This window comes from Falco punctatus (genome assembly GCF_963210335.1).
Source record: "Falco punctatus genome assembly, chromosome: 6".
Taxonomy (NCBI): domain Eukaryota; kingdom Metazoa; phylum Chordata; class Aves; order Falconiformes; family Falconidae; genus Falco; species Falco punctatus.
Window position 1 is genome coordinate 75,145,043 of NC_137585.1, and position 19,552 is coordinate 75,164,594.

General features: G+C 39.5%; 1 protein-coding gene across 6 annotated transcripts in view; it reads left to right on the forward strand.

The window, feature by feature from the left end:
• The window catches only part of MAGI2 (membrane associated guanylate kinase, WW and PDZ domain containing 2), a 761,916-nt gene that overhangs the window by 707,415 nt on the left and 34,949 nt on the right, over positions 1–19,552 (forward strand). For 4 of the 6 annotated variants that reach the window (XM_080391914.1, XM_080391915.1, XM_080391911.1 and 1 more), the window contains 3 exons: positions 1,602–1,776; positions 4,751–4,991; positions 6,602–6,745. In XM_080391914.1, the coding sequence (XP_080248040.1) occupies positions 1,602–1,776; positions 4,751–4,991; positions 6,602–6,745 (560 nt within the window). Of the gene's footprint in view, positions 1–1,586; positions 1,777–4,750; positions 4,992–6,601; positions 6,746–19,552 lie in introns of all 6 variants that reach the window. The other 2 variants (XM_080391910.1, XM_080391912.1) reach the window with 1 other exon arrangement.

A 19,552-nucleotide genomic window follows, 5' to 3' on the forward strand; every position in this document is an offset into this window, starting at 1 on the left:
ACACAAGCACACCAGTGTTTTATCTTTTGCGACAACAGTCTGTCATCCCATAACAGTGGTGAAAACAATAAAAATTATATTAATTTTTTTTAATATTTTTTTTCAAAATTAAAAGTATTTCAAGTATCTAGAAGTTATGCTAAGACACATGGAGGACAGGGAGGTGATTTGAGACAGCCAGTATGGCTTCATCAAGAGGAAGTCCTGCCAGACCAACCTAGTGGCCTTCTATGGCCAGTGGACAAGGGAAGACCTATGGATGTCACCTATCTGGACTACTGTAAGGCCTTTGACACAGTCCGCCACAACATTCTTCCCTGTAAATTGGAGAGATACAAATTTAATGGGTGGACTGTTCAGTGGATGAGGAATTGGTTGATCCAGCGGATAGTGGACAGCAGCTCAGTGTACAGATGAAGATCAGTGACAAGTGGTGTCCCGCAGGGGTCCATACTGGGACCCGTGCTGTTTGATACTCTAGAGGAATTACAGAGGAATGAAGGCAGGTTAATTAACATTGATAATATACAGCTGTGGGCTGGCTTCAGGGGCGGTGGGTTGGCTGACGTGGATAAGGTGCAGCTGTGGCTGGTTCCTGCTAAGTGGTTAAATAGCTCTAAGGGGTATGGAAGAGGAGCATGGGATGAAGAGTGCACTGGGAGAAGCAGAGGGAGGCGAGAGAGTGCCCTGGATGTAGAAGAGACAAGAAGCAGAGTAGACTGGCTTGAAGAGGCTGAAGAAACAGCACAGACAGTAGATGAACTTTTCAAACCTTGTGGGGGATTGGTGGCCGTGCTGAGGCAAGGCATGGGAACTATTTATTGAAGTTAACCTGGTATGGGGTGGTAAAAGCCTTGCTGCAGCTGGCTAGCTTTGAGAGTGCTGCAACATAATACCGTCATCAATGACAGTCAGTGGGATTGCGTGCATTGGAGAAGAGAAGGCTCCAGGGAGACCTTGTTGCAGCCTTTCAGTACTTAAAGGGGGCTTGTAAGAAAGATGGGGACAAACTTTTCAGGGGGGCCTGTTGTGATAGGGCAAGGGGTAATGGTTTTAAACTAAAAGAGGGTAGATTCAGACTAGATATAAGGAAGACATGTTTTACAATGAGAGTGGTGAAACACTGGAACAAGTTGCCCAGAGAGGTGGTAGATGCCCCATCCCTGGAAACATTTGAGGTCAGGCTGGACGGGGCTCTGAGCAACCTGATCTAGCTGAAAGTGTCCCTGCTCACTGCAAGGGGTTGACTAGATGACCTTTAAAGGTCCCTTCCAGCCCAAACTATTCTATGATTAGTATTTCTAGGCTTTAAAAGAAAACATTAAACATGGAAGCAATTTGCCTTGTTCAATTGGGTTTTAAATAATGGAGGTGTCAACCGGAGTTATAGAAGTGACCAAGATTGCAGATACCACAGACTATCAAAAGGTGCACATTAGGTTCATATGTCTTAAAATCTAATTATAACCCAAGAGAGTAAAAGCGACAAAGCATAAATATTCAGAGGTAGTATGTGACCAGAAATTATTATTGTCTACCTTTGCCCTTTATTAAATGCCGTGCTGTGACAGGTCTTTAATCTCCAGCTTCCCCTTACACAGAGCTGAACAGCCCAGCCTCAGCCCCCAGCTCGGAGAAGCAGAGCCCCATGGCCCAGCAGCACAGCCCCCTGGCCCAGCAGAGCCCCCTGGCACAGCAGAGCCCCGTCGCCCAGCACAGCCCCGTCACCCAGCCACCACCTCCGCAGCCCCTCCAGCTGCAGGGGCATGAAAACAGGTAAGAGCAGCTCCTCCAGCTTCTGCCTCCTGTAAGGACCACAGGACACCCTTGTGCTGGGTCTTTATGCTGTTTCTGGCAGCTGTGAGCCATCACTTGTGGGGCTTTGAGAGGCCACAGTCCCATGATTACGCTTGCAGGGCATGAGTTGTGTGTGCCAGGGTGATCTGCAAGTCTTGTTCAGGTATGAAACACATTGTTATGACAAGAGTCTAGCCAACCTTTCTCAAACATCCATCGGGATGCTTGCCAAGGAACTAAATACGGCAGTATTCCTTGCTAAGTTTCATTGCGAACATACTACTTTCATATATCACTACAACTTACAAAATACAGGTATATCAGTACCTGATTGTGAGATAGCCTTTGTTTTCATTATCTTACTTTTTTTTTTTTTTTTTTTTGGTCTATTAGAGTTCTGAGGTCAGGAAGATATTTTTATAAAAGGTTTTGTCTATAGTCTGTCATTTTCTCATTTCCCAGACAATTTCTCATATGCAATTTATGCATATGCATTGATAAATTTATCAGTAATGGAAATTAAATGGTAGGGGGATAGAAATCTGACCAGCTGGTATTAAAAGCTGTATATATAAAAAGCATGCTCAGGCTGTGGGATGATACAACTTTCTGCGATCTCCAATCCACACTATTTAGTATTTGCATTAATTTTGGGCATGTTAAATGAGGCTGATTATGCTGACTGTCTTTATGCTAACCTTGAATAACCAACATACTTAATCAAGAACATTTTCCCCAAATAATAGATGCTCCTTACAGGATTGTAACTTTTTGCTTCTGGAGATAAACGTGAGTTCAGTTGTGATGCAGACACTATGCCCTCTAATTCTCCTTGCTTAACAGATGTAGCACTTCTACTTGCCCGAAATCATTTTCTCTCAATTAGTCACACTTGGCAAATTTTTTTGCCTTGTATTTCATCGAGTAAATTTTCCAAAAGTCGTCATCTCCTAGAAGACATATGTTTCTGACAAAATCCAATGCAAAGCTTTGACAAAAATCTCTCTGTGCAGCTGTAAGTCAGTATTAAATGTCTATTGAATTGGGAACTTTCAGAGAGGACCAGTAAACTACTAATTAAAGTTCCAAAAAGAAATTCTGGAATAGTTGTACTGAAAAGCATAAGCTATAATTGGTCATGTCACCACTTACATATTTAGCAAAAATTATAGTGCCTCCACGTGTAAATAAAAGCATCTTCTGAGATACTGCTGTGGTGGTGTATTGGGAACCTGCCTAAGGATGACTTTTATGCCAGAAAAAGGTCCGTTACTGCTAGTTCATATAGTATCATTATTCAATAGATTTTGTGTCAGATTACAGCTTGTTTATATAGCCATGTACATTGTTTCTGAATCAAAATGCTATTAGATATCTAAAACCCTTAGGCATACTAGCTAGTATTTTTACTTCAAATATGAATAAGGCTCAGTATCACGGTAAGCCTGTTTGTTCTCCATCTTCTTTTTATAGCATCATGATACTGAGTAAAGAAAGAGGATTGCATGTATACATGCAGGTCATTATAGATGTCATGTAGAGGTTTTAAAAGAACATGTGGCAGCAGGCTGTTTTCTCAGAAGAGTCAAAGGGAAATAGTTCTGATATTTTTGTGTCTGGTTAGACATTCAGCTAATTAAAGCTAGTGTGTAGGAAGATTTGCCATAGTGTTACTGTAACTGCACTAATAAAGTAATGAATTTTTGAAACCTGTCTGAAATGTTTTGAAATGTTTAGATTATCTTTTCATAAAATAAATTAGCATGATCAAAAACAATGCTCTAATTTTTTTCAGAATGTAATTTTTTTAATACTAAGTACATTTCAAAACCCCTTTCACGGTCTGTATGTGTCCGTGTACCTGCATATGTACATGTACATGGTCACTCGATTGACTAAAAACTTTCAGACAATTATTAAAGTGGAGTTTGAAATGTGTATTTCCTGTATAGGAAAAAAACATTTCCTTTGGCACCTAGGCAAGAATGTAAAAATGTCCACTAAGTGAAAACTTTTGTTAAATCTAACTCAAACCACTATTATAGAATCACCTTGCTAAAAAGCTTCAGGACTTCCTTCGTGCCCATTCAGCAGGTTCCACAGCTGAGGTACAGAGGTTTGCAGTAAGAAATAGTCCTTACTTCACCCTGAAGTGTGAAATGACATTACACACTGATTAGTGGTAAGGAAGCTACTCATTCCCATCTGAGTGAATTAGCTAACTAGTCACTGTGTCACAGAAAGTCACTTTTTCTTTGAAATATTAGGCCTTATCTTCCTATAACCAGTTACCAATTAAAGCAATTATTTTTCTTGTTATCAGTTCTTGTGCTCATTTTGGCTGAGATGGAGTTATTTTTTTGGATTTGTTTTATTAACAGATGTGATATTTTAATGAAAGGTTTTCTTTGATAACTAGTACAAAGAATGTATCCTTTTTTAACCTTAAGTAGTTCACAAGAATAGTTTGTCAATGAAACGGAGGGGCTTTAAATGTCTGCACTGATGTTTTATTTACTCTCTAGCAATCTCAATTATTTACTCTCTAGCAATCTCAATTCTGGAAAAAAAGCACTTTATAAACTCAGTGCATTATTTCATAGCGAGTATTGTGGCTGTTCTCACATGCACATTTGTATTCCAAGTAGGCAAGATAAGTGGGAATCAAGATGCTTTTCCTGTTCCTTTGAGCCTAATCCTGATCTCACTGATACGACCTGGAAAATTGCACCGTATGACCTGCGGGAAAATGGCTTACGTTCATGGTTTCAAAAGCACTCACTGTTTTTGGATGCCTCAACTATTTACCCTTGAAAGTTTTTGCTTCTCTGTGAAAATTTGGTTTATGCGATTTTGTAGTCAGGCACTTTGCTTTAACTCCTCGATACGGTGTGTAATACATATTCTTTATGTTCTGCCACTTTCTGAAACGACATCATTTTGCCTTTCTCAGTTATAGGTCAGAAGTAAAAGCCAGGCAGGATGTGAAACCTGATATCCGGCAACCTCCATTTACAGACTACAGGCAGTCCTCAACAGACTACCGACAGCCTCCGCTGGACTACCGGCATCCTCCGGTGATGGACTACCAGCAGCCACCTCCTCTGGACTACAGGCAGCCACCCTTGATGGATTACAGGCAGCATTCACCCGACACTAGGCAGTACCCTCTGTCAGAGTACCGGCAGCCCCAGGTACAAACTGAAATACTTAGACCATAAAAAGAAAGTGTTAGGATCCATAGGGAGAGATCATGTATATCAGTAAAAAATACTACATTATAGAAGAAAAAGGCACCTTTCTTGTTTTTTACTCTGAGTTACTATCTCTCTCAATAGAGAGATAGAGTTAAATAGAGTTAAAATAAAAGTTCTAAAATAAGCTGTCTTTGCATCACCAGAGGAATTTTTTTGTTCCTAGGAACACATTACAGTCATCAAACAGTTGTATGTGCTTAAGTCAGACTGCATTTCTACAGCATAGCTGAAAACAAAGATTTTAGCTCACCTGAATAAATAGATAAATAACTGTGAATCCTTACCGATAAAATCACATTTCTGTTGGTAATAGCCTGGATGAAGAGAAACTAGCTTGTGCAACAAGTTTCTTTGACATCAGGCATGATCTTACAAATTCAAAGAAATAAACAACACATGAAGAGTTACGTTAAGTTGGACAAGACTCAGCTGATGACAAATATTTACTGACAGCTCTGAAGGTTTGAAGAATTAGCCCAAAGTTCAGACTTTCAAAAATCTTCCTTTCTCCTTACATAAAGGCAGAAAAAAACATAGGTCAAAAATATATTAAATAAGAGACTGTAAAATTCTGAACACTATATGATGGAACCATATATAGATGGTCTCTATGTCCATATTTTTGAAGCCAGACACACAAACCATATCAATGAAAATATCCAAATTCTTAAGTGGGATCCAAACAACCCTGAAAATTTTATGCATTTTAGCATCTAACTAGCAAATCCATATCCCCATGTGCATACCCTATAAGATGCTTTTTAGCATCTGGAGAGATGCTTAGACTGCCTGTTTCTCACCATCTCCAGTTTAATTCTCTAACCACTGGTCTACACAGCCCAGGCTTGCTCTTGTTTTTCTCCTGGTCGCATGGCTCTTGCACTCTTGGCTGCCAACGGACCAGAAGTAATAGAGCAAGTTTCCACCCAGACCCCTCTATGGGGTGGCAGTTAGGGTCCACCAAGGGAAAATGGTAAAGACAAATCTAAGTCTCTGCAGGACACAGAAAGGGTGAAACAAATCTCCTACTTCTTCCCTCCTCCTCAAGGCACATGTTTTAACCAGAGTGAAAAGAGTCGCTGTACTTTGTGAGTCCATGCAGTCCAGCATGCTGATCACATTAAGTTCTGCTGGGAATTTAGGAAGTGTCTCTCTTACTAATTTTTAATCGTGATGATGTTTATACAGGAACTGCCTGTCACCTCACTTGCCAAATCAGCACTTCTGCGTAGACATAAGCACTTATACTCGGGTGCCGTGAAAGTATTGAGGGTGAATATGGAAACCATCTAGAGAGCTTTTGGTGTCAGGCAGCTGCTGGAAGTTGCCCTTTCAGGGTGGTTTTGGACTTAGGCATTTACATTTTGCTAAAGTCACTTTTCAGAAACTGCCAAAGTCTGTCAGTGCAGAAGTGCACTTTGAAGGTCCCATTACTTATATCAATTGGATAGATGAACGTTTGAAGAGATGAATTTTAAAGTTTTTTGGAATCTATACCATGACATTCATATGGTTAATTGTCTTTCATTTTGTATTTGTCTATACAGGACTTTGATTATTTCACCGTTGATTTGGAGAAAGGAGCCAAAGGTTTTGGGTTTAGTATTCGAGGAGGAAGGGAGTACAAAATGGATTTGTATGTGCTGAGGTTAGCAGAAGATGGACCAGCAATAAGAAATGGAAGGATGAGGGTAAGTAAAATGCATTGCAACAATTTTTTTAAACATTCGCATATATGTTTGGTGATGGAGTCAAAGGGAAAGTAGTGTTTTCATCTCTAATCAGGTTTTAAGGAACCAATGCCACATACCTCTTTATATATACTTGTTCTGTAGGAGTTCAAGTAGTCGAAACGCGTAGCAGTAGATCTGTGTAGTTTTGTTGCAGAATAAATATATTACTTCTTATTGATAACAGCTTTTACTGTATTATACATTTTTTCTCCTTATTCTTTCACTCATATCTAAGCAACTTAAAAATCTCTGACAAAAATTTTGATGTTTCTTTGATAATAACATCAGCATAATTAACAGTTACGTCTCTAATCACAAAAGCAAAGGGATAGCTATATGACATTTATTGGACTGCTATGAAACCTAAGACTTGGTCTGTGTTATTTTACTAATTAAATCAAATTACCTTCATGTTGTTTCCTAATTTTATTTATTCAGCCTTGTTTGTAGGGATCAGTTGTCACTATTTGTCTGCATAGGTCTTAGTGCATTTGAGTCCTGTATTGGTAGAAGTCATAATAACACTATGTTCAAATACTAAATCTAAAAGCATTCACTTTAGAAATTCCATGATTAAAAAAATGTGTTGTGTAGAAAAAAAACCTAATAAAAAATAGGTGGGTTTAATATCTCCAGTTGTGCTAAAAAGGAGGTAAAAACTCATCAAGGGTTGTGATAGCTTGCAGAATACGGAGTACACAAAAGGAAGGAGAGAACATAGGTGAGACTACCAAGAGTCAACATAAAAAATTGTTTATGTATCTAATCAGTGCAGCCTTGTTGAACCAATATTTAGTTATAAAGATGGGTAACAGAAAATGTGTTCTGTACAGGAGTAATGGCAGATCTTGCAAATGTCATGGTTGTTACTCAGGTTCCATTTCAAGATCTTAAGAGTCTCATCAAGTTTGACTTAATACAGAAAAGCATTGCCACCCATCTAAATATACAGTCAGGGACTGCTTCAGGTCACTCGTAACTTGCTCGCTTTGTAGAGCTGTAGCATTCCATTAGTCCTCAGGCATACCATGGAGCGCAAGCCCCTGGCACTGGGAGCTGGAATAAGGGAGCCACGGCATAAACAGTCCCTGGGACCAGGTAGCCAGGTTGGCAAGCAGACAGGCAACTGGTAACTGAGAAATACTCCCAGAGTATTTGTTGTTTGAAATAGAGATTAATTCATGCTGCAGCTAGAATTTTAACTGAAGAATGTCTTCTCCAGTTAATGGTTTCATTCCTTCCTCTATTACTACACTATCACAGTCAGCAAGATGTACATTAGCAACCGTAATGTGATTAAAGCTGGAGAAAAAGTTGTGCTTTCAGTAAGCTCTGGAATCTTGTATTTGGAAACACATGGCTAAAAATACAGAACAGAAGAACAATGCCTTTGGAGAGGGTTCTTTTCCAATAATAACCTGTATTAGGCAGAAAACTAACCTATTAAACCACAAAATAAAGTTGCACTATCCACTCTGTAAATAGTCTAAATATAAAAAGTGTGCAATTTTTTTTTTACAAATTTTACAATGAAAGATGTTAATATTTCCAAAAGAACTTATTTTAAAACTTTTTTGTTGATGTAGCCACAATACATAGCCAAGTGTTATTCTGACCAGATAGTTGTAACTAGGTTTTTTCTCCCCTTTAAAAGTGTTGTTCTTTGGAAGCAGTTTTACCCTCCAGCCTTGTCACTGAGTCTTGTATTGTATTCTGTTTAACAGCCATTTTAATCTGTCAGTCACAGATGGGTTTGGAACTTGCAAGTCTGCTATCTCCAGTGACCTGTAACTGATGGACAGCAGAAGCCCAAGAAAGAGCTTCTTCAAAAGAAAAATAGAAAAACAAAATAAAAAATAATAATTGCTGAAAGGAATAGAGTATATAGGAAGACTAGCGAAGGAAGCAGAGCTCTGTACACCTATCTCCTGTCCTAAATTTAGATCTGCTGCTAATAATACAGGTTTATTCCTATTTATTGGCTGGCACTACCAGTCTGCTTGCTGCAGTTCTGTATCTCTGTTTCACAGATGCATCTCTATAGCAAAATATGCAAAAATCTGTTCAAGGCTTCTCACTTCACATGGTCTTTAAAGATCAGATTATCTGATCCTAGGCTTTCAGCACTGGGGATTGTAAACCACGGTAGGATCTTAACAGGAGCACCTGCAGCTAATAGTTCTTCTCACGATCTGCTTACCTCTGTTATTGTTTTGCTTCCTGTTTCTTCATTCTTGAACAGCCTTCTTTAACTGGAGCCTTACAGGAAAACATGAAACAGGTAACACAATGTGCAGATCATGCTTATAGAAAGAAATAATGCACATAACTCCACCATTAATCCCACTCACCAAGCCAAGAAGAGAAAAATTTAAAGCAGTTAAGATTTTAAAAGTAGATCATATAATGAAACATGTTACCTGTAAGGCATTTAGATGTAATAAGTAAACGTATTCCACAAATAACGTTTTGCTGTCAGTGCAGTTGTAGCCAGCAAAAGCCCTGCTAAATGCAAATTCACATTGATATAAATCTCCCTACTTTACAGAAATAGTAATAAAAAAAGATAGAAAGTACTTTAAAGTAATAGAGCTACATCTATGCTAGTGAGTTTATAAATTTGTGTAATTGAAGCAATGCAATCTCTAACTGAAAACAGCTCCAGGCAAGTAGAAGTCTGCATGTTGTACTCTGTTAGTGGGCACTGCAGAACCATAGTGATAGGTTGAGCCCAGCAGCTATATTCCACTTGGATACACGTTAAAATATCTGAAAGTCTATCAGCACACATTCAAAAGATTCTGAGATCTAAATACATGCAAAAGTGTTATGCATTACAGATGCAGAGTATACATTTAAAGAAGTAAAAGACAAGATTATAGGAAATCAGATGTAAATAAGGAACCGGTATGGAATTGTCTCTTGTAAAAGAAAGCAGAGTAGATCCATTACTGAGGAAGGTAAGTGTGAAAGGAATACAATATACCGACAGCAGGAGCAAAGAGAAAGTTAGAAAAAGGCAATGGTGAAACAACATGAAGAAAGTGACACCAAAATTGGGGCATCCATATGAAACTTTCAGTTTGAGTTTCAGCCTTTTATGAACTCCAGTGAAGCTTGGGAGCAGATGAGCGAACAGATTCATAGACAAATACTGGAAGTACTGGCTCTGCCAGAACATCTGAACTTGAAAAGATTGATGGAAGGGAGAATAAGTTTTCACGAAGTTTGTTGCCACGCCACCATTTCCAATCAGAAGTCCTGATCTTCCTTCCCACTGGGAGTGGCATGCTAGGCACTTTGTGTTTTTATTGGAAACAAATCCACTGAGGAACACTCCATTTCAGGATTGAGAGATCTAAGATAGTCTTTAATTGCCCTTCATGACTGCTGGAGCTTTTTACTTTGATTTTCTGTGGAATTGTTCTGGCAACCAGAAAGGTGGGAGAGAAGTGAGCTGATGTCATACAGAGTTCATCAGTCTCACCAGCATATTGCTTTTCTACTCAAGGATCCCTTTCTGCCAGCCTATATAGACACTGCGTTATGTCTTCAGGTTCAACAACTTCTTCCCTTAAAGCTTTCACAGGCTTATTACTCTGTTCTTAGTTGTGGCACTTTTACATGCATTGAGAATTTTCTTTGGGCTCATAGACTATGCAGAAAGCCAAAGCATACATCCTAGTTTAACTTGGATTCTTGTCACTAGACATGGGAAGGAGATGTCCATCAAAGGACCCAGAAGTCTACAGGAAGAAGTGTTTCTTCACATGTGTCCACTGCCTGCATGGCTGATAAATTGTTCTCAACCAGCGTTGGGTAGCCACAGCCTTAAGTGTGTAACTTCATACAAAACCATATGTCAGGTCATATACCACAAATAACTTCAGCAGAATTTTACTGTTAATTCATGGATAAGACATAACGGACATGCCTCACAGAAGACTCCTCTAGGGGGGAACCTCATCGCTACACTGGAAGTAAATATAGATCCCTCCTAATTTGGACATTTGAGCAGAGAGCAAGCTGCAACAGTTAATTCTGAAAAGCCTACCACCACAGAGGTTTACAGAACTTGAAACGTTTGACTCAAACTAAATGAATTTTCACAAAGAGCAAGACATCTTACAAACTGCGAGTAACAAAAGTTTCATTAGGTCTAAGGAAAAGACTACAAGGGAGAACAAGACTAAAAGGCAGACAGACTCACTGAGAGCTCTGAGTTCTAGAAATTTATCTCCACCCTTCTTTCTTCCTCAGGATGAGGGAGTACCAGAAATACAAGACTCTGTCCACACCATGGCAAAAAAGGGCTGAATAGGACCATGTCTGTGCTGTGTAAGACTAGGAGGTGTTAGAAGAACCACAAGAAAAGTTTGGAGAATTATTCATGCCTTTGATAACTTATCCCAACCTGGCCAGAGGTCTGAGCACATCAGGACTCCATTTCTCAAGCAATCTTAATATCGGGGGGGGGGGGGAATGAGACTAGTTGGGGATGGCAATGTTGAAAAATACAGCTACAAGGCCTAGTCTCAGAGTAGGGCAAGGATACGGTGCACACACTATCCATGATGGTAGTACCAAGTTAAATCAGTCACCGGAGATGAGGGACTTAACACAGTCAATGTGGAGCACAGTCCTCACAGCCTTTGAAGATTCAAACCCTACTGGCAAAAATTTTATAGATCTATTTATATAAGGCTGATGATAACTCATGTTTTATTCTTGTCTCAAGTTGAGGACAATGATCAGCAGAGCTCTGCCTGCAGATCTCTATCCCTTCCCGTCTTAAAGATGGGGAACTACTGACTGCTCTTAGAATTGTTAAGGATGCTCGTAGGGTTTGCAAGACGTGTGAGATGTGATCAACAGATTTCTTATGGCCTTGAATGATATCTCCTGTAGCCAGCATGTTTGTTGAAACCATCATCAAACAAAGAGCCTGTGGCTGCAGGCTGCAAAGATACAGAGTATCTTGTGCAAATGGGTTTAGTGAATGTGAAATTCATGAAGAATGAGGGTGAAATGTGCATTTTTATACACAATGTGCATCTGTGTCATTTTGTCACTTTGTGAGTTCCATCCTTTTTTCATATCTTCCATGAAGGTCATACTTCTCATCCCTGACATTTCTAGTTTTATTATCTTGTCAATGTGTTTTTCTCAGTCCATGTACACCAGTTAGTCCTCCCTCTAGCTCCCTCGTATCTCCTAATACTGCATGCTTTTTCTCATTTGTTTGTATATTTTTTCTTACATATTTGCAGAACAGGCATCTGAAATACAGGCACTGGAGAATTTTATATCTTTCATGCTTTGCAGTCCTCCTTTGACTCTTCAGTCCTTTTCCCTGTTGCTTTTCCTGCAGTCTGTGCCCCTGTTTCACACCTGGAGATAAAAACAGGTACACAGGACAGGAAGCTCCTACAGGGTCAGTTATGAGCTTCTGTGTTGTTGCATAGGAATCTGTGCGGCCTTGCTTTATCTGTTTTAGCTTGTGGGGTGAGCAGCAGAGTGATGAGATCTACAGCAGTAACCAACCTATGCTGTGGACAGGTTCACGGCATTCTGCAAACTCACACAATTTGCGTATTTTGTCCTTTCCCATGATAACAGTTTGCACCGACTTTATTTGTGGTTATTCAGGAAACTTCATCCACCTACAGCAGTAACTATTTCTAGCTAAAAAAGAGAGAATTCAGTATTTAAGAGCCAAGGGTCAAAAAAGGCAGGCAGACAAAAGGAATCTGTCTCTGGAAGGAAACAGAACTGAAGTTTCAAATCATGGAAGGCATAAGCATACTCTTGAAACTGCTGTCCAAAACCCATGTATGAGCACTCAACAGCATTCAAAAATGACATTTCCCTCTTTCTAACTGTCCTAAACACAAGGTCAGGCAACTTCTTCTGGTTTTTTCCTTCTGACAATATGTGTGCATTCATGTTTGCAGTAAGAGGGACAGCACCTGTGAAACTCATACCCTGATACTAAATCCCACTCTTGAGCCATAGGAGACATAATTCTAAGTCCCCTTTGAAAGCATAGAGGCTAGGTTTCTGAACAGTCATATAATAGCTGGCTTACTAACTGTGTCTCCCAGAAGAAATTAATTAGGATCAAGACTAACTCTTCAGGATTCTCAAAGGAACAGGCAGTGTGTAGACAGCTACCTATTTGGGCTCTGTAGATGCTGTAAAACAGTGGAGTTTAACAAGGGAATATAAACCGATCTCCCCGGAGAAGGATGCTCCCAAATATCTCAAGTCAGGCACCAAGAAATCACTTGAGCTATTCTGGCTTCAATGGGTAGATAGGCAGAGCTGAAGAGTAGGCAAAGTTTACAGCAGCTTTAGTTAATTATGTCCCTACAGCATTTGGAAAGGCTTTTATACCACGCAAAGCAGAAGTCTTTGGCTTTTGTGTTCATCGTGGGTTTTTTCCATTTCTGCTTTCTTGATTGCTTGTTGTTGCACACATTTAGCTTGGTGTTCATCTAGTCACTTTATCACTATATCTGTTTTTAGCAGACCTTGATTTCTAGGTTTTTAAAAGATCAAAGTCATACGTCTCCACCAATTGAGGAATCATTCCCTGTCTGAGGTCTGAACATAATATAGCTTCCACAAGCACTTCTTTTAAGTCCATATCACCACGTGTAATCAGGATTCTTTTTTAAATGTATCTTTAGTAGCTGTTGTCTTGCATCTCAGAGAAGACAAAATCCACACAGAAATGGCTGGACTGCCACATATACTCTTTGTGAGATTCCCATTCTATGGCCAAATTTTGGACCAGAAGTCACATGCAGCTCCTGTAGCTTCGCACACAGATACATTCTCCAAATTTTTGTGATTCTGCTCTCCACACATTACTACTATATTCAATCCCTCCAGAACAGAGTCTTTGCAGGGTTATCTCAGCTTTTTGTAGACCTATTGCCAAAGGAAAGGTGTAAATATGAAAAAGCACTGATCATCAACAGGACTGATGATTTACTGTTAGAGACCATCCAATAAAAGCTCAAAAGGAAGAATGTATGATTACTTACTCTACAGTAAATTGAAATGTTTAAGAGCATGTTGCCACGCAGCCCCCACAATTTGCACTGCCTCCTCGGTGGTGTAGAGATTTCTTGTTAATGAGGAACGGAGCATGTTTGGGGTGCTCCATTGTTGATTAGCCCAATGTTAAAGAGTTCTTTCCTACAGTCTTCAGTGGAATACACCTGAGGTTCTAATCAGTAAGTACAGTAAAAAAAGTAGTTCATCTCCGCTTGATGGTGATTAGAGCAAAAAGTATTAAAAATAAGAGGCAAGCAGCTGTCACACAGTAGAGGTAGTAGATGACAGACACAGACATTTCCAATAAGAAAGCTGCAGCAAGGCAATGAGAAGGCGGCAAGAATGGCTTGATCAGTCATGACCTTCTTACAAACATTTAGGGCAATCACTGCATCCAAAAATAAATCAAGGATTGACCAGCATAATACTTATTTTTTTGCCACAGCAAACATTGGACTCCTATTTTGGATCAGAAAGAAAGCTGAAGACTTTGAGATATACTACTGAATGATTTATGCAAATCTCCAGGTCTTAAAAGGCAGTGAAACCTATGTTGAGAATATAGGAGAAAAGTGGATATTGCTGTTGGAAACCCTCTTGCAAGTTTACTCTAGTCACAGCAAACATAAAGGTGCAAGGAGCAGTGGTAGGTCCTAAGAGCCAAAAAGGTCTTCTCCAGATGGGAGCAGCAGGGAGTCAGCCGCTGAGCACTTGACAGGAGTGAGGGCTTGAGAAGGCTGTCAGAAACCCCACTGAACACTTGTCAATATTTAGATAGAAAATATTGATGTTACACCCATACATAAGGGACAGAAGTATACTTCAGGAGCATACAGTGCTCCACCAGCCTCTGTTTGACTCAGGTCTTGTGCGCACACCTAAAAGACAAATGCCTACAGAGTGATTCATGTCCGTTGAGCAGCCAATCTTTTCTACATAAGTAGCACTTACTCTTAAAACCTGCGGCATGCCTGGCTTACTTTATGCAGTAATATAAATCTTACCTTCATAGTAGCATTCAGTGAATGTCGACACTGCCATTACAGTGGGGCACAAACCCGAAGATATTCTTAGTGCCATCCATTTATTCTGTGATTTGTGATCCATCTGAACAGTAGGGGAAGATGTTATCTATGCTTTCCCACCCAATTGCACGTCCCAGTGGGCTAATCCCATTCACACGCCAATTCCCTACTACATACATCACTGTCCAACCTAACTTGTAGTGAGACTAGGTGTGATTGATCTGAACTCTGGGAATTCTGCTGAGATACTCGAGCGTATGAGCTGTATGCCAGCCTGTGGCAAGAGGAGCTCAATGCCAGGTTAGTGTAATTGGCAGAACTCAAGGAAGAATATATTCACATGCAGACATAAAGCTGATCAACATTCTTGTGTCTGCACAACAAAGAATTGCAAACCGAGGTCCTCAGGGATCCTGAATGTATTTTGACAGTATGAAAGCTTAATAAATCAAGAGTGAATTAACTGTAGGTGAACTATTATTCAGCATTTCTCCAAACAGGTCCGTGTGTTTCTTAGAATTTGTTTGCAGAAAGGTAAGGGGAAAAAAATATTCCCCTCACACATGTAATTAGCATCATTCTTGCAAAAATGTACTGAATCTGACACATTCAAAGCATCTTTGTAACTCTGTGCCTAATAGCAAAATTATTCAAGACAGCTGTGAAAAAGAACGAGTTAATAATCTTGCTAAAAACGCCTTAGTATGAAATTTTAAGACTAAAATACTTAGTTGGCAGGCAGACACCGTATTTAAATCTGTATTTTATGGAAGATTTATAGCAGTTTTCAGGTCTAAAAAAGTAATTAGCCCTAACTTAAAAAATGAAGAATCAAGAGTGTTAGAATTATTATTTTTTTAAAACACACCAAATGATGCTGCTTGGATAATTGAAACAATTTGTCCTGCAATAGAAACGACAGAGGCAGGCTCTGTTCTGTGTTTTCCCAAACTGCAACAAGTAGAAACTGGGAGAGATCACCTGTGAAGGTAAAAGAATACAGATATTAAACCCATTCCTATGGCCCACTCAGCTCAGTATCCTCACTCCAACAAGGACAAATAGAGGATGCTTAGGAAAGGAATATAGGACAAGTACGAAATGATTCTTCACTGGATATAACAACATCCAAGCCCCTGGCAATCAGCAGTTTACAGATTTTTTTTTTTTTTTTTGATGCTAGAATTTTCGTAGTTTGTATCTAGGACTGTTTTTTAACCATTTATTTGAATATGCTTATGCTTTTGACACCCTTGATATATTATGTCAATGGATTCCAAAGCTAAATGCTTGTATTGTTTGAAAAAAGCTTCATTTTTTGTTTGTAGCTACAACATAATAATCTTATGATTTCTTCCTCGTTCTCCATGTTGTTCCTTATTCTATTGACCTATATCGTGTCCACCTTGTTCCCACTGACGCTTACCAGTCTATTTCATCTTGCTTCATAAGGGAGCTTTCCTTTACCCCGCCCAGCCTCACTGACCTCCTCTGAACCATTTCTCAGTCTACCACGTTCATTTGGAGGTGGAAGCACCCAAGCGATCTGCAATGTTCAAGATATTGGTGCTCTTAAATGCCATAATGATGGTTTCTCAGTTCACATTCTGTTTGGGTTTTGGACTGGGCGGCCATTGTCAGCAAACTAACCACAAGGGCTATGAGATCTGTCTCTTCAAGGTAATGGTTAATTTAGAGTGATTGTGCATTTAATTTGCCACATGTACCGTACCTAGCACTTAGCACCACTGAATTTCACCTGCTGCTTTAACACATGGTATTGTGCTGTCTTTTTTACAGCTTTTAACTCTAAGTTTAGCTTTGACAATCTATTTGACAATCTATTGTGTTGCCTGCAAATCTTATCACCCCAATCTTCAACCTCTTCACCATGCCATTTACAAATATGCTGAACAGAATAGTCACTACGGTAAGGTCTTTCGATTGTGAAAATTGAGCACTTATTTAAAGCATGTTTTCCCTAGATTTTAATCTCTTACCTAGAAGACCCTATTCTTTCTCATCCCACAGCAGAGCCTTTACTGAAGACTTTACTGTTAAAAGCTCTCTGAAAACATCAGTATACTGACCAGCTCGCATTTGTCTATATAGTCATCAGGAGCTCCAGTGACCTGCAGTAAATTTGTGAGGAATGGCTTCCCTTTACAATAGCCACGCTGACCCTTCCCTGCTATATCGTCACTATCTATGTGCCAGCTAACACTCACCATCCTTTTTGCTTCCTTCCATCTGCTCAGCTGTACATGAGGCTCACTTGCTTACTTTCCAGCCCCATTCTTAAAGACTGGTGTCACACTTGCCGCTTCCCATTCTGCTGCTGTTCAGCAATTTACTGATTGAGGCAGTAGATTACATCCTGTAGCTACTAGTTCAGCAGCTTCATATCTGAATTCCTTTAGAGCTGAGGATGAAAGCTGTCTACTTCTGGTGGTTTCTTACTATCCATTTCATCAGTTTGTTATAAAATCTTTGCCACTGACCTTGCAGCTGGAGTCATCTCCTGAGACGCGCCCTGTGGTGAGCAGACCCTCTGCAGGAGTTTTGCTGCCCTTCTCTTTAGTGAGCACTGATGCAAAGAATTAATCTATTTTCTGTGGTCTTTTCTACCTTGCTCCCAAACTATCTTTTGAGATCTTCGTTCTCTGACAGGCTCCACACCTCTGGTATCTTTGAAAGTATATTCTTAGGTCTTATATTTTAGCACTTTTCCTCCTCAAAATCTTTTTGTCATTTTACCTTTAATTTGTCAGAGTTCATGTTCTTTTCTGTTTTGTTGTTTGGATGCAGCTTTGAATGAAGCCGTCTGCATGCCCAGGCTTCTATGTAGGGTCTATAAAATCAGCTTGTGAAATCTGGAATTTGCTTTGGTTTTGCCTAATGAGAACTGCCTGAGTCCACCAAGAAGATACTAGAAAATTTTCTTCTTCCTTTTTAGCAGCCTTTACTGGTTTTCATTCATGATTGTAGGGATGAAGGACATGCTATTAATATTACATGATGCTGCACTGAGTCATCATATCTCTATTTTAAAAAAGTAATGGTGCATCAATTAACTGCAATAAGATAATGAATTTTCCGTTATCTTTGACACTTTTAATTCATATATACATAGAATATTTTGCAGCAGTGGAAAAAAAAAAAAAAAGTCTACTGTAGTACCAGAAGTCGGCTTTGCTGTCTTGTTAGCCACCCACCGCTGCAAACTCCGTTTCTTTCTCCTTCACCCCCCATTCTCTACAGACACACGGTCATACACATTTTCTACTTACCAAGCTCTCTTTCTGTAATAGCACTTATAATGTTTCTCCCTCCTTCAGGAAAAGGTGAAAAAAAATTTAAAAAAAAGGTAGAGCACCTGCTGAGGAGTGGTGTGAAAGGCATTTTTTGCTCTGCATCACCTCAGCCCATGTCCTGTGGGTCCCCTCTTCCCTGCAGCCCACCCTCCCCTCTCGGGCAGGGGGTGAGAGCAGCTCTCTGTGGGAGCAAAGGGCCCAGGGTGGCCAGGGGTAAGAAGCCACAGCTGCTTAAACAGCTGGTTTAGACTAAAAATATGCCCTGGCTTTGCTCAGGATATGCATTACACCTGGGATTCCCAGACAGTACAGATTCTCTGCTGTGAGGAAATTTGCACAGCAGATATCCAGCCTGTGCCTGACTCCAGGCAAAGATATTAGGACTTGACAGTACTTGGAAATTCACCAAAATAGATATTCTGGAGTTGCTATTCAGTCTCCAAGTACAGACAATCTCTAAGCCTTTTGGACTCATTAGCAATAAAAACAGCCACAAATAATATGCAAGAAATGTTTCAGTTATAAAAATAGGATGCCCATATAAAAGGAATTAAGCGTAATTAGTCTTTTTCCTGAGGTTTAATTATAAAATGCATTTCTAAACTGACAGACAGCAATGCCCTCTGCACAAATGATTTGAGGCTGCTTTTATCATTACATTTCCTCATTTAACATAGAATTAAAATGTGCATACACAATTACTTTCATTTTGTGTAACCGGGAACTAGACACCTGCTTAGACACCGTTCCTCACGTGCTGTCAGAGGCAAATGTACACAGGACTATCATCAGTAATTTAAAAGTACATTTGAGAAAGGAAAAGCCTCTTTACTACATTAAAGCTATATGTATTTCCTTCTGATCTAGCCTTTTTCTGAAATTCTGTTTATATGTATGTTGGGTTTTTGTAATGAGACAGGTAATAATTACTATAAAATATAGCCAGAACAAAGGCTCTGCAGATAAACTCACATTTATTAGAGGCACTTTATTCTAATGTTTCGGAGAAGCTTTACAATTTTATTTCTAATTAACCTATCAATAGTGATGTCACTTAAACATTCTTTAGGAATATTATCTTCTCATTATTGCCAGAAAACATGCTGCCCAATTTTATAGCTCAGTTGTTCTTATGCATGAATGGAGCATCTGAATTAACTTGAACTGAAGCAGATCTTTTTCAGAGACATTTGCCATACACACAAACTACTTTTTATAATTACACTTAAATCACTAATATGTAAATTTAAAAACATTGAAGGGGGGAAGCATTCAGTGTTTACTTTGTGCTTGCACATTGTAAGGATAAAATAGGGGAGCATTCTGTTTACCACATGCCACTAGGTCAGAAGGAGAAGCAG